Source organism: Crinia signifera, chromosome 9 (genome assembly GCF_055691185.1).
Source record: "Crinia signifera chromosome 9, ASM5569118v1, whole genome shotgun sequence".
Classification (NCBI taxonomy): Eukaryota; Metazoa; Chordata; class Amphibia; order Anura; family Myobatrachidae; genus Crinia; species Crinia signifera.
In genome coordinates this window covers 126,882,235-126,895,816 of record NC_139225.1, presented here as the reverse complement: position 1 = coordinate 126,895,816, position 13,582 = coordinate 126,882,235, and the positions used below count along the sequence as shown (strand labels likewise).

At 45.9% G+C, this 13,582-nt stretch overlaps 1 protein-coding gene across 1 annotated transcript in view; it reads left to right on the top strand.

Moving 5' to 3' along the window:
- Positions 1-12,598, top strand: part of ITPKC (inositol-trisphosphate 3-kinase C) — a 54,871-nt gene extending 42,273 nt beyond the window's left edge. The window contains exons 3-8 of the mRNA XM_083159706.1: positions 5,449-5,545; positions 5,928-6,141; positions 7,360-7,564; positions 8,173-8,274; positions 8,655-8,726; positions 9,628-12,598. Of these exons, the coding sequence (XP_083015832.1) occupies positions 5,449-5,545; positions 5,928-6,141; positions 7,360-7,564; positions 8,173-8,274; positions 8,655-8,726; positions 9,628-9,831 (894 nt within the window). The 3' untranslated portion in view covers positions 9,832-12,598. The remainder of the gene's footprint in view (positions 1-5,448; positions 5,546-5,927; positions 6,142-7,359; positions 7,565-8,172; positions 8,275-8,654; positions 8,727-9,627) is intronic.
- Positions 12,599-13,582: the final 984 nt, after the last annotated feature.

Sequence of the window (13,582 nt, the reverse complement as noted above, 5' to 3'; positions counted from 1 at the left end):
AAATAATGACCTTGTCGACCTAAACCCATGTCGACCTTCTGAGGTGTCAACCTTCAGTGGTCTACCCAATGCTTTTGCCAGAAGGGTTGTCATGTCACACACACCCACACACACCCTGGACCATGGCACGTGCACTGCGGTCTTCCACCACCCTGGGAATGGCAGAGGTGCACGGGCACGTAGCTCCATGATGCCATTGTTAAAAGGTAATGTTTCCTCCCCCCCCCCCCCCCCCTCTCTCTCTCTCTTGCCACCCTGGGTATGGCAGAGGTGTACGGGCATGTAGCTCCACAATGCGATTTATCCCCCTGGAACATGGCACATGTACATTCTGACTCTTGTCCCAGCAAGCCCCGTACTTGGCACTGTACAGCAATTCCGTTATCTGATTTGGTCATTATCTACCTAGCTGGCCACGGCCCAGACATCCACATCTGTAGAGCTGGTGATCTTTATTAGGGTTGGGAAATGTTTGTTTGCTGAAAGAGTAACAGATACTTTGTAGGTGCCCAGCCCTTAATGCGCAGGTATATATTCTCGGTGTCTTATTATTCCCTGGGCCCGTTAGACGGAACATAGCGGCCAGCGTGATAAATGGCTGGCTGTACGTCTACTTGCAGAGGAAAGCTGCTCCCCGTTGTTACAAGTTCTTAGTACACACTTCCTTTGATGAGCAAATAGAGAACATAGGTCTGGCTATTTGTGGAGCCTTGTTTACTCATTGGATTTATTTGTTTTGCTATACATTTGTGTATCTTTCCTCTCCGACAATAGTCACGCTTGTGTAACCATGTGACAACCGTGCGCTGACCTGAGCAAGACAAAGAAGCTCTGTATTTGGATACGTTTCAAGTGGATGAGTCAGGGTTGGGTGTTCTAATCCGAGAGAGTCATCTACATGTCAAAGGGGATTGTTCTCATTACCACCTTATCCAGGGAGTTCAGTCACATTGGTTTATTCCTGGCCGACACAGAACGTCCTGTCTTCCCCACCCACCTACTTGTCGCTGTTCTGCATAAGCCCCTTGGGTAATGTCACAGGCAGTGTGATGGGGAATGGCGGAGCGGCCTGTCCAGTGAGGTATTTCAACCTGAGTAGCTTGCAGGGTTGAACACAGGCATTTACCTGTGTTACTGGACCATGTGAAAGGGTAACCCAGGTCATCCAATCCGAGTCCCATTCCTGGGCAGATGTATTTAGCCTGGTAATGATAAAATGGAAGGGTCTAATCACACCAGCCAATCAGCTGTGTTTGAAAAATGACAGGAGTCGATTGGCTGGTGCGTTCTCACCTTCCACGTTATCACCGCTTTAACACTTTACCAGCCTTACTGCATCTGCCTCAGTGTTCCAAATCCAGGGTCAGACCCGAGGTTTGTTGGGGTGAAAGGAGGATTAGCCATTGAAATCCCTGATAAAGAAGTTTACCAGACCTCCCTGGCGGCTACTCTTGTATGAATGACTGGAAAGTGTTTAAGCCTGTGTAGGCCACACACCTGTGATTCATCTAGGGCAATCAGTACAAACTGGCCACGCTGTGTTATTCACTGATTTACACAAACTATTTAGCATTTCAGGTCACTTGCGGGAAGCCTGCATCGGCTGACTGGGCCGGTAAGGAATGTCCTCAGTAACACCGGTTTCATACCGTTGGTTGGTTTGGGGGGGGGGGGGTGGTAGTGGGGTGGGGTGGGGTGTTATGTGGCATTGCAGGTGCTTTGTCCCTATGATCTCAATCCATGCATTCCACCATTGTTCATTGTTTTACCAATTATTCCTGAATTTTGGTTGTCTTGGTAGCATGCTTATGTTGGTCTTCCCTCCAGGTTTTACTGTGAGAGAGAAGTCAGTGTTGTAAATGTCTGATCTGTGACCATGCATACTTTCACCGTCCCCACCTGCTTTTGCCTAATGGTGGCTGTACATTTAGCAAATACCTCTTTCCACTGTTTATTTGGATGCCGTGGTGCAACAGCTGCATTTTTTTTTTCTTCTTTCTGTTTTTACAGAATACAGCTCCATATAAACAGTGGTGTTGAAACACACTCTATCATTTTACAGATTTAGTCATCCTGACAGGAAAAATGCAATTATCAAACGCCAAAAGCATCTTGTAGCGGGGACTAGTCACGACTCCGGGCTCTGGGCTCCGGATACACTCAGGAAGCTGGAAATGAAGTTGGATACTCTCCACATGCTGTTGTCCACAGAATTATACACAAACTAGAGGCGGAGATTTCTGGGGAATTGCCGCAGCCTGTTTTGTAGCGGTGGCTTTTCTGTGTTGTGGTGGTTTTTTTTGTTTTATTATTATTATGCAGAAGTCTTCATTACGGCAGAAGCTTCAAATGGAAAATCTGACTAACGCCGTGTTGGTATCTGTCACCTTTTACTTATAAGCTTATAGGAAGTGCATACGTTCTGCTATAGCGTTTCCTCCTGTGGTTCTGACTGGTGGCAGGAGTGTCTCTTATCTCCTGTGTGTTCAGCCCTGGACTTTGTGCAATCATGGGCAGTAATTGGCCCGGCGCGCAGTCGCATGACCGGTTGACAGCTTTCGGAGAATGGGAATAGTCTGAATTTCCCTCCGTCGTCCCTCTTTTGTAGAACCAAGAATCTAATTCTACTTGTTACAAATAAAAATGTCATTTTGGGGGTGGGGTGCTATTTATCTATTCTGTTTATGTGCATTGTCTCAGGTAGAGATGGCGGAGAATCTGTCCCTTGTTCTCAAGCAGGCCGCTGGTGGAGTTAGGACTTTGCCCTTGCCATGACACATTCTTAAACACTTGGAGAATGCAATGTTTTCAGCATTGATTTATCTCACACACACGGACGCTATGTCCAGCTCTTCTTGAGGGAATTGTGCTAAGCTGCGTCCCTCGGACTACTGCGCCCAGGGTCCATGTAGGTGCCTGCTGATGGATTTGACCAGAGATGAGGTAACTGGTTGCACTTGGGTCAGTTTCTGCAGTTTGGGGCATTTGTGCTGAAGGACCTGTGGTAACTCTCCCCCCCGTTCTGTTCCTGTGTGTGTGCTGCAGTGCATAGGCTGGTCTCTAGCAAGCTTCTAAGTGTTGGGCAAATGCTTTTGAATCTAGTTTGAGTACGTTACTGCCACAGTGTCTGACGTTCTCACTTGCAGTATCGGCCACAGACCCCGTATTGTTCCTGTGCTGGGGGCTCTTGGCAGTGAAAGTGTTAGTAGCCTATCCATATGCTAAAATGCCCTCCCTCAGTCACCTGGGTGACTGAAATGTTTGTCCATGTATAGAACAGGCTATAGCTGTGCCTCTGTATCATTGTCTATGTCTGGTAACATCAGGCTGGCTGGGAGGAGAGGTATCTGGAAAGGGTTAGGGGACAACTAGTTCCTCCTGTTACAGAAACCTGCTGCTGTTTTCTGTACTGGAGAATCACGAGACTTGTGTGTTTTGGGTGCATTGCATGCATATTGGGTGAGATTTAATAGGATGAGAGAATCAGAAAGTGAGAGATCTGCTAAGAAATATCCAGGGTTTTTTTTTTTTTAAAGCTGCAATCATTTACACTGTAAAACCAGTTTGATTTTGCAGTGTAAATGATTGCCGCTTTAAAAAAAACCCTGGAGATTTCTTACCAAATCTCTCACTTTCTGAATCTCCTCCCCATGTGTCTGAGCCTACCTGTTAACAACATTATTTTCATTTTTAATGCGATAAATGCAGTTTGCTAGAGGGGCACTTGGTATACGGTTTGGCTGGTGGTTAGGGAGCCACAAGTAGTACATCACTATGATGAATACCTACAGATGTGTCCACATACATCTATCCTCCATGCGATACAAGTCTCGTCTCTGTAGCGTCGGTGTCTCTTTTTTGCGACTTTTCCCATTAGAGCTGAAATGCTGTTCTGTTTCTTATGCAATACCGAAGCAGTCAAGCACTGAACATAGACACGCCACATATAATTTTAGTCAGCAGAAGCGACTTGTGTATTCGTCTTGCAAATAATACACTACTGGAAAAAGTCTCAAACAAAGACGCCCAACGCTACAGAGTCACGCCGCTAGAAAGGCTGTTGAATGCAAAAGGAGGCTAAATGTACGTGGAGGCTAGATATACCTGGACACATCTGTAGCTGACGCATTGGATAAAGCATAACATGCAGCCTGCTGCTTCCAGTCCGGGCCCCAGCACTGGAGGATCACTGTGACTTGACTGAGCTCACCGCCGGATGGATCAGGATAACCTAGCACAGGTGACTTGATAGCGGATAATAAAAGGCTTACATTGCTCTTCACCTCTATGGGGGGAATTCAAGTGTTTTGTATGTCATTGACCACTAGGTGGCACCCCACTGAGCAAGTCAACTGCTTCATGGACATTACTTTTATACTAGTTCACAGCCCGTCAAAATGACAGAACATCATAATTCTGTCTATCACACCTACATAGGAGTGTGTCAGAGATGAGGTAGGTTATATGGGTTTTGGTGTATTGTGATATGTGTGTGTGTGCTTGTGTGTTAGGGAATTTAGATTGTAAGCTCTAGTGTGGCAGGAACTGATATGACCTGTACAATGCTGATATATAAATATAGTATAATAATGATCAGTAATCCTCTACTTTGATCCTTGGACCCACCAGTTTCTCCCTCTGTGGATCAGCAATTGATAGACCGGCCAAATGTCTGTGACCCTTGTCCCCCAAGCAGCATGTTCCGCAGCCCTGCTGTAGTAGGATTGGGCCATGCTATATGACTGTCTCGGCAGCTGAGGGCTCCATCTGACAGGCGGGTGTAGTATGGGACTCCGACAGTCAGGATCCCGACAGTCATTATCCCGACGTCGGGATCCCGACTGCCTGGAGTCAGACAGCATGCGCTCGCCACGCTGTGGGCACGATGGCTCGCTACGCGTGCCACTTATTCTTTTCTCACCCTATGGGGGTCATGGACCCCCACGAGGGAAAATAGCGGATGGCCGTCGGGCACCCGGCTGTCGGCATTTTGACAGTCGGGATCCCGACGGCGGGTAAACGGCTGTCGGGATCCCGACGTCGGGTAAACGACTGTCGGGAACCCGTCCAGCACCCCTGACAGGCTGTATGTATATTGTGACCAGTTTAAATGTCCACAGTCCCCAGATGCCTGGCTCGGCATGTTGGTGACTGGCCAAACGCGGTTCCAGAAGTGTCATTTATTTGCATATATGTATTTTAAGATCTTGTGGCCTTTTCCTCCTGCCAAACATTGCTGAGCCCCAGGTCACAAACTTCCAAATTGTCAGTCACGGCATCTCCCCTTTATGTGTTTCTTTCCGACAGGAGACCACCAGACAGCCCATAGTATCTTCTATGAGTAATATATGAAGCGTAATTCACCTTTCCATACTATACTTGTATTTGCGTGTAAGGATCCCTGCAATGATCAAGCTTACAACTCCATGTTTTCTCCCCGTGTTTCAGAAATCCTGGAGGAAACTAAAGAATATGGTTCACTGGTCACCGTTTGTGGTGTCCTTCAAGAAGCAGTATCCATGGATCCAGCTGGCTGGACATGCAGGTAATAGGACTGTTCCAGCTCTACTACAGTATGTCCAATGCCGTATGCAGATTCCATTACTATGGTAGGAGAAATGTACTTTATACTGCCCACTTCCTGTACATGACGAGTAAATGGTCTCCCCAGGAAATGGGGGTTGAGAGGTCATTTGCATTCCCCATGCAGCTTAGGCAACAAAGTGACTGACTGTCTCGTCACATTAAGGTATATTTGTAAATGCTCTTTTGAGAGCTGAGTCATTCCCATGTAATGTAATGGCTCTGTCTGCAGACACATCTAACGAACAGTAAATTGTCCGTTTGGCTAGACTGACTATGATTAAGCTCGGGGACGTCAGCGAATAGGGAGAATGAGCTTCCATAACTCCGTTGTTTCCTTGCAGGTAACTTTAAGGCTGGAGAGTATGGGAAGATCCTGAAGAAGTTCTGTCATTGTGAGCAGCAGTGCTTAGAGTGGCTGAACCGTGACTCCCTGCAGCCCTTTGTCCCCGCATACTTCGGAGTGGTAGAGAAGGAGGGACAGACCTACAACCAAATGGAGGATCTACTCTCAGAATTTGACTCCCCTTCTATCATGGACTGCAAAATGGGTGTAAGGTGAGGGATGGAGAAAAATCTGTATACTATGGGGGTTTGCGTCCTGTGCATCAACCAATGTAGAAAAATCGGTACTTGTGTAGTTTCACGGCGGCACCTTAAGCTACGCTGTCAGTGTAGCCCAACAGCAGCCTAGCGTAGTCAGTGTAGTGTCCCCGCGGCAGCCCTGCGTAGTCAGCATTGTGTCCCCATCAGGCAGCGTAGTCAACGTACTGTCCCCGCGAGCTGCAGCTCTGTCCCCGGCGTCCCTGACAAGCCTAGTGAGCACCTCTCACACAGCGCCGGTAACCGCCAGATCTCCTGCGCTGTGGACGCCGGTGAAGAGGCGTCCACCAATTCGTCTCACTAATTTGTGCGGCAGGGTATGGCAACCCTGCCTGTGTCCACTTCAGGGAGACAGTTAGGGGTTCGGTAGCGCGTGCATCTCGTGCACAAAGGGGGGTGCGGGCGCAAGTTCATCTCATGCACAATAAAGGACGCATTTGCCAGTGCTCCATGTTACATACTGGCAAATGCCTCCATTTCAAACCCCCACTATCCACGCCAGCCTGAAGTGTGGCGAGAGGACGCGGTATGTGTCCTCCCGACCTGTTCATACCCCCACTATCCACATCGGCGTGGAGTTGATTTTCTGTGGTGAGCGGACGTGGGAAAACCAGCCCCAAGAGTGGCGAGCGGATGTGGAATACACGTCAAGTAATCCGCGTCCCCTCGTGGGGCTTGCTGTGCTCGCCACGCTTCGGGCTGACGTGGATAGTGGGGGTGTTTCAAGAACACATTCACACCTTTCATGTCAGGTAGGTTAAAAATGGTCAATGGTTCCCACACAATGTAATAAGCGCTGACACAACGCTAACTGACTAAGCTAACTGTGTAACGCTGACTGACTACGCTAACTGCGTAAGCTCCGGTTAGACGCAAACGTACACACAGTCGCAGACACAAGCTGACAATGCTGGCTGCTGAAACAATGCTGATGCTGACAGGGACGCTGACTACGCTGGCTGAGATTCTGACAAGGACACCACGCTGACTACCTAAGTGCCGCCGTGAAACTACACAAGTACCGAAAAATCTATTCATTGCTATAAGGGTTTTCCTGGATACGTTGTTTTGTAGGATATGTAGATGGTCTTGTAAGGTGGTGGTTCTCTGTCATGTGGCCAACCTGACAGGAGGTTCAGCTCTCTTCAATTTTATTTTTATTTTTTACTTTAGGACATATCTAGAGGAGGAGCTGGTCAAGGCCAGGGAGAAGCCCAAGCTCCGAAAGGACATGTATGAGAAGATGATCGCTGTAGATCCTGATGCACCCACTGAAGAGGAGCACAGACAGAGGGCAGTCCTGAAGCCCAGATACATGCAGTGGCGGGAGACCCTGAGTTCTACTGCTACCATGGGCTTTAGAATAGAGGGCATCAAGGTGAGCAGATGCCTAGTTTTGTATTTCTCTGTTTTGGTTTGGTCATTGTGCAATGATAGTGCAAACGCTATACTGATGATGATCAGGAAAAACTAACCAAAAATTGTGGAGAGTCCGACTACTCCTTTAACTGATAAAGGGTTGGATATGATTGTAGGAAACTGCACAGTTAGTTATGGAAGAAGGTTTAGTAAGGGATTCAAACCAAAAAGAACCCATTGTGGTTGAGAATTGCCTACCGGGCCATGTCTATAGAAGGAATAGTTTTACTAGCAGCTCAACCTGTAGCATGGATGACCAAGGAGTTGTAGTTCTTGGAGTGGAGGTCTTAACCCAAGAGACTTGTTTTTAAAATGATTGGGCTGTTGAGGGTAACCCGGAATCCAGCTTGGCTGCGCGGGTAGCCGTGAAATCTGGCTCTGGTGCCCCACGTTGCCTTTGCCAAATGTCTTTTCTTTAAGCCTGATCTGTATTTTTATTGGTTTAGTCCCTCCTTGAACCAGAAGTGTACCAACAGCGACATGTTTAGTTAAGTTCCTCCTGCTAGAACTAATATACTGATGACTGTGTCCTGTATGTTAAATATTAAGGTTTTTTTTCTATTGCAGAGAGCTGATGGGACATGTAACACAAACTTCAAGAAGACCAAACAGCGGGAGCAAGTGATGAGCGCACTGGAAGACTTTGTAGATGGCAATAAAAATATTTTGGTGAGTGGCTGGAATTCAGGCAGCGGTTGTCCTGGCAGAGGCTTGTGTGTCCCCTATAGGGTACGCGCTAAGGGTAGGCCATGGTGTTTAGCTCATGGTGGGATCACTTGGAAGAACATATCCTGTACGCTCTCCAGCTTTTTAAAAGTAAAATGGACTTGGAATGTAGCATGCAGTGACCAGGATCCAGCTGGTGTTTTGGAAGAGGTTATTAAGAACAGACAGTAGGTTTTTCACAGTGATTTAATAGAATCATGGTTGGGCGGAAGGCAAAGCGTGGCCAATCCCTTAAGCCTTCTACATTAGTCGGTGTCAAAAATAAATGGACTTCAGATCAGAAGAGATGAGTGACCATGCTTTGTACTCTTATTTAATTGCAGAAAAATTACTTAACGAGATTAAAAGAGCTTCGGATGGAGTTGGAGAAGTCTGAGTTTTTTAAACAACACGAGGTATTTATCATCTATCGTGCTGTCTTATTATTTACACATCCTGCTTCTCTGGATTACTCACATAGATCATATTCTTGTGGTCTAGAATCTGTCCCTGGTCTCTTTTTTAAGAGCTGTTCTCTAGCTCAAGGTCGTCTGCATGACCTTGCTAGAGTCTGGCATCTTTTTGGCATAACAGTCAAGTCAGCCGAGAACGGGACAGGGTCACGGCTGTCGAGCGAGCCCGACAGTCGTGACCCTACATTGAATACCCCCCTAAATCTGTGTGCAACTGAGTCTGTATAGTCTTAATGCTACGATACAGAGGTTGCAACGGTTTTCCATGCCAAGTTCTGTGGTGCTTTATATACAGACTCTGTTGCACACAGATATACACGTATAAAATGTATCAGCTCAGTCTCCTGGTGAGTTCTGTTCTCAACACATTGTAACGAAGACACAGTTTTGGGCAAAAAAGTCACCTGGCGTGGTAGTACAAGACCTGGCGTCTCCCTTGTGCCAGGCGTCATCCCTTGTGTCACATGGTGTATTGAGGTTAATTGTATGAGGATACCTCTGTACTGATATTAGAGCTTCACTAGTCATCATGCTTTTATGAGCATATTACAATTACTGCTGCCAGTGCAGCCTGTAATACCCATGAAGAGTTCCTGCAGGCCGCCACGGAACAGGTAGGACTTTGGTGGCCAGTGACGCCAACCCAGAGTGGGAAAACAGCTGTTTTGTGGTGCAAGAAAAACGAATAAGAATTTACTATTAACAAATCCGGGGCTGTGGTACACCCGTGTGAATGCAGAAGGAAGACGTTTTGTCCAAATTGCTTGACTTCCATTATTTACAAACCCATGTGTATCATGAACTTGTGCAACGTATTCTTAAAGGTTCCACTCTCTCTTCTCAGGTGGTTGGAAGCTCTCTACTCTTCGTCCATGACTCTTCCGAGCTCGCCAAGGTTTGGATGATTGACTTTGGAAAGACTGTTCGATTGCCAAACAAGCAAACACTAAATCACCGGGTGCCTTGGGTGGAAGGTAACCGAGAAGATGGCTACCTATGGGGGCTTGACAACCTCATTACCATCTTCTCCGACATGGTGCAGGACTAAGCGACTGTTCAAACACACAATATTGGCTCCATCGGAGTATAAAAGGGCCCCAGGACCAGGAACTCCGGCAGTGGAATTGCTAGCGACGGACAATCTCCGGATATTCAAATTCCTGCCTCATCTCTAACGACTAGTATCCACTTCAGTCTATTGTATTATAGTTGCGTTCTATTTATGACTTTTGTAGCCTCATAGAAACACTGGACATTTGTACAGTTTATTGCTGGAGAAGCACAAAGCTCCATTCTTTTATAATTTGTATGCGCGTGTATATATATATCTATATATTTTATTACTTATTTGAAAACTGGTTTATATTAATATTTTTTTAATAAGAGGGGCTATATTATTATTGTTATATTTTTTTTTTATCTCCTTTATAATGGGAATGTTCTGGTTTTGACTCTTGTTAACCAAAGAAATGATTGCCAATGTAAGCTATAGTCCTTTTTAAATAATGAGAGTTGTCATCCACTTTGAGTCAAGTGTTTTGTACTTGCTGTATTCTCATTGGTTGTCAGCCCTTTAAAGCTGCACCTATATCCCCCTGCCCCCTCCCTCCTTATTTAATTATTATTTGGGGCTTGAAATGACATTTTAACATTTATTGCATTGTCAACGGTTCCAGCAGACATTATTGAGGGTGGGAGGTCGATTTTAAATTTGCTAAAGAAAACTAGTCGACAATGGCAGACCCTTAGCCCGGTAACACACCTGTACAATTGGTCATATTGGAATGACAATTTGTGCATATTGTGCAGTGTGCATGCTCTCATGGTTCACAGACAATATCTTTCAATTGGTTGAGCAGCATGGCCAATCAGAAGATATCATGTGCAAGGTGATGCAGTATAAAGGTGAAAATGATATCTCATTCATTAAAATTGCACTGTGTCTACAGTCTCGGATGGTCTGGGAGAAAGGGAATTCATCCAGGCCATTAACCAGATTGCCCGTCTTGTGTACCTGCCCTTAATTATATAACATGGAATAGACTGGCTAGTGGCCAGGGCATGGTTTAGTATTTGCCACGTGCACATACTTTCTGCACAGACCTGATGTCTGTGTATCTGGAAACTAGGAGTAAATTTTGGCCTGGAATTTTTATGTCATTTTTAAAATGATAGGAACGTGTCCAAAGGAGCAGAACCAGTGAGATATTCACTGTAATCAGAGCGAACATGGACTAAATGCTTAGAAACTGGAAAGAGGACTTTTGTTTTTAATCGCTTTGGTCTGGTGACTGGCGTTAGAGTGTACCCATTGCCCACACGCAGAAGTGTGTGGGCTCAATCACTATTCACCAGATTGAGAGAGGCCCTCTGTCTGATCCCACTAATTACCCTCAAACTCATAGGGCAAGTACAATTCGGAGACAAATAAATGCATTTGCTTGGTATAGGCAATAGGTGCACGCTTTTAAAATGCGTAAAACTGTAGAGAAAGAATGCAGTATAATTAGGCAGTGATACACCTCTTACAATCTACCCATTGCCAGCACACGGTGGAGGTAAGCCCCTTGTGGGTATGAAACAATATTCTGGTGAGGCCAGTGCCTCCCACCCCAGGATCTGACTATTGGCTCCAGCACAGACTGGCTGCAGGCTCTGCGTGTAGGTGTGTAAGCATGTGCACCACTTCCATATTGGCAATTTTGGCCCCTGTTTTTGTCTTGCGTGTGATCTAACGCAATGTTTGCTCATGTGCGCGTACAGCTTTAGCACAACACCGTTGTTCTAGAACCGTGACTTGAGCACATTCCTCTTAGCCTACTTGGCCAGCTCCTAGCTCTGGGACTCCTGTCTATCCCAAGTTCTGGTTTCCATGTTTTGCAAACTGTTGGTATCTGTGATCCTCATCTGGGTGGATTTGGGCTCTTTGGACTGATTCATCTGATTTGATGGGAACAGTAACTAAGCCAATAGGTCAGGTCTGGCAAACCTGTAGCTCTCCAGCTGCTGTGAATCTACACATCCCAGCATGTCTTGCCACAGTTTTAACATTCCCTAACAGCAAAACTGTGGCAAAGCATGTTGAGACTTGTAGTTTGACAACAGCTAGAGAGCCACAGGTTGTCTAGGCCTGCAATAGGTGTATAGCCAGCCAGTCTTTCCCAGGGAAACCCAGGTAGCATTAACCCTGTTTAGTTTTGGTTCACAATCTGCATGTTTTCTGTTAAGCAATAATCACCTTACAATATAAAATGGTGCAGAAATGAGTAACCTGCGGTAGATTCTATCTCCAGAATAGAAGAAAGTTTACCTTGTGGGTAGTCTGTGGCTCTAAAACCACGTTTATACATCCATCCCTCCAGCTGCTGTGGAACTTCTGAACATTCCCTGCTACGGTTCCAGCATGCTCTATAAGCACAACTGTGGCAGGGCATGCTGGGATGGCCACATGCTGTATACCCCTGCTGTAAGGGCATCGTTGCCCATAGTTTGGGTTTACCAAGCCATCTCCTACTGGTGTGTGGATACAAATATATACATGCCTGGCAGGGACTGGTAAGCTCCATACCAGGTGAGCCGCAGATTGCTTTCCTCTTTTCTAGATTTAGATCTTGCTGATCTAGAACCAATTGTCACAATATTTGTAGTTTTATACAAAGTAATATGACTGCGGAGGGTTTGATGGCTGAGCTTAATGACTATTTACATATAATTATTATTTTTTTTGTTCCTTTTTAATGAAAATGCCTTTTTACACTATTCCTGTAACATATTTGGAATATATAATTTTTATAATAAATAAGACCCTTAAAAAGGATGGACTGTGGAACTATTCTATTCATACACAGACATCGCACCTATTATATATTGTTTTGTCAGAGGAATAGGCCTTGTTCATAGAACTCACTTTATTTTTAGTTTTTAACTCTGTAACCCATGAAAATGTAGCGTAACAGAACAGATGACATGGGATGTACTGTTGGCTGTATTCTCTGATCCGGAACCCTGGGAGAAGTACAGTACAGGAGATCTTCCCCCGCTGCAGAAGTCTGTTTTATAGACACAACATTCTGTGTTTAGAAACCACATTATATGCGAGTACATAAAATGCAACATACAAGATCCATGTTATTGCTGGTTTGTATAATTGTTGGCTGTGTTTCAGCCACCACAGGCAGGTTCAGCACTTTGTGCCAGCCCTGCCCAACTGCAAATGTCATCATCTGCTCTGGCACTGTTCTGCTGGCTACACACAAAGCTATATCTGCAGATCATATCTCTAGACTAGGGTGGCCAATCCCGGGATCGGCAGGATCTGGTCTCAAAATTGCTGGGATTTTAATCCCGGGATTAGAGTTTCCAATCCCGGGATTAGACTGCACATGCGCAGTCTACTGCCGGGTCGCATCTGATAGCTCACTCAGACCCTGCCTGCTGCTCCAGTCCTGGCTGTGCCGCACTGCGCAGTGTGATTAAGGTCACCCTGAGCTGCCCGTCGGCAGCACTGCCGATCTTTACTTCTAGCCTCATTGCCGGGATTCCCAGACCCTCCCGAGTGCTCTACTGCTCCCGTGAAAGTAAATATAGGGGGGGGATGCTTTTTTTTTTTTTTTATTAGGGAGGCCAATCCTGGGAATGAGCATTTTTCAATCCCAAAATGTCCTGAGATTGGCTTCCCTACTCTAGAAAGATTGTTCAGTGTGTTCTGCAAACACTCTATCACAGGCAAGTCCAAACTATGGCCCTCCAGCTGATGTGAAACTAAAAGTCCCATCATGCCTTGCCACAGTCTTGCTATT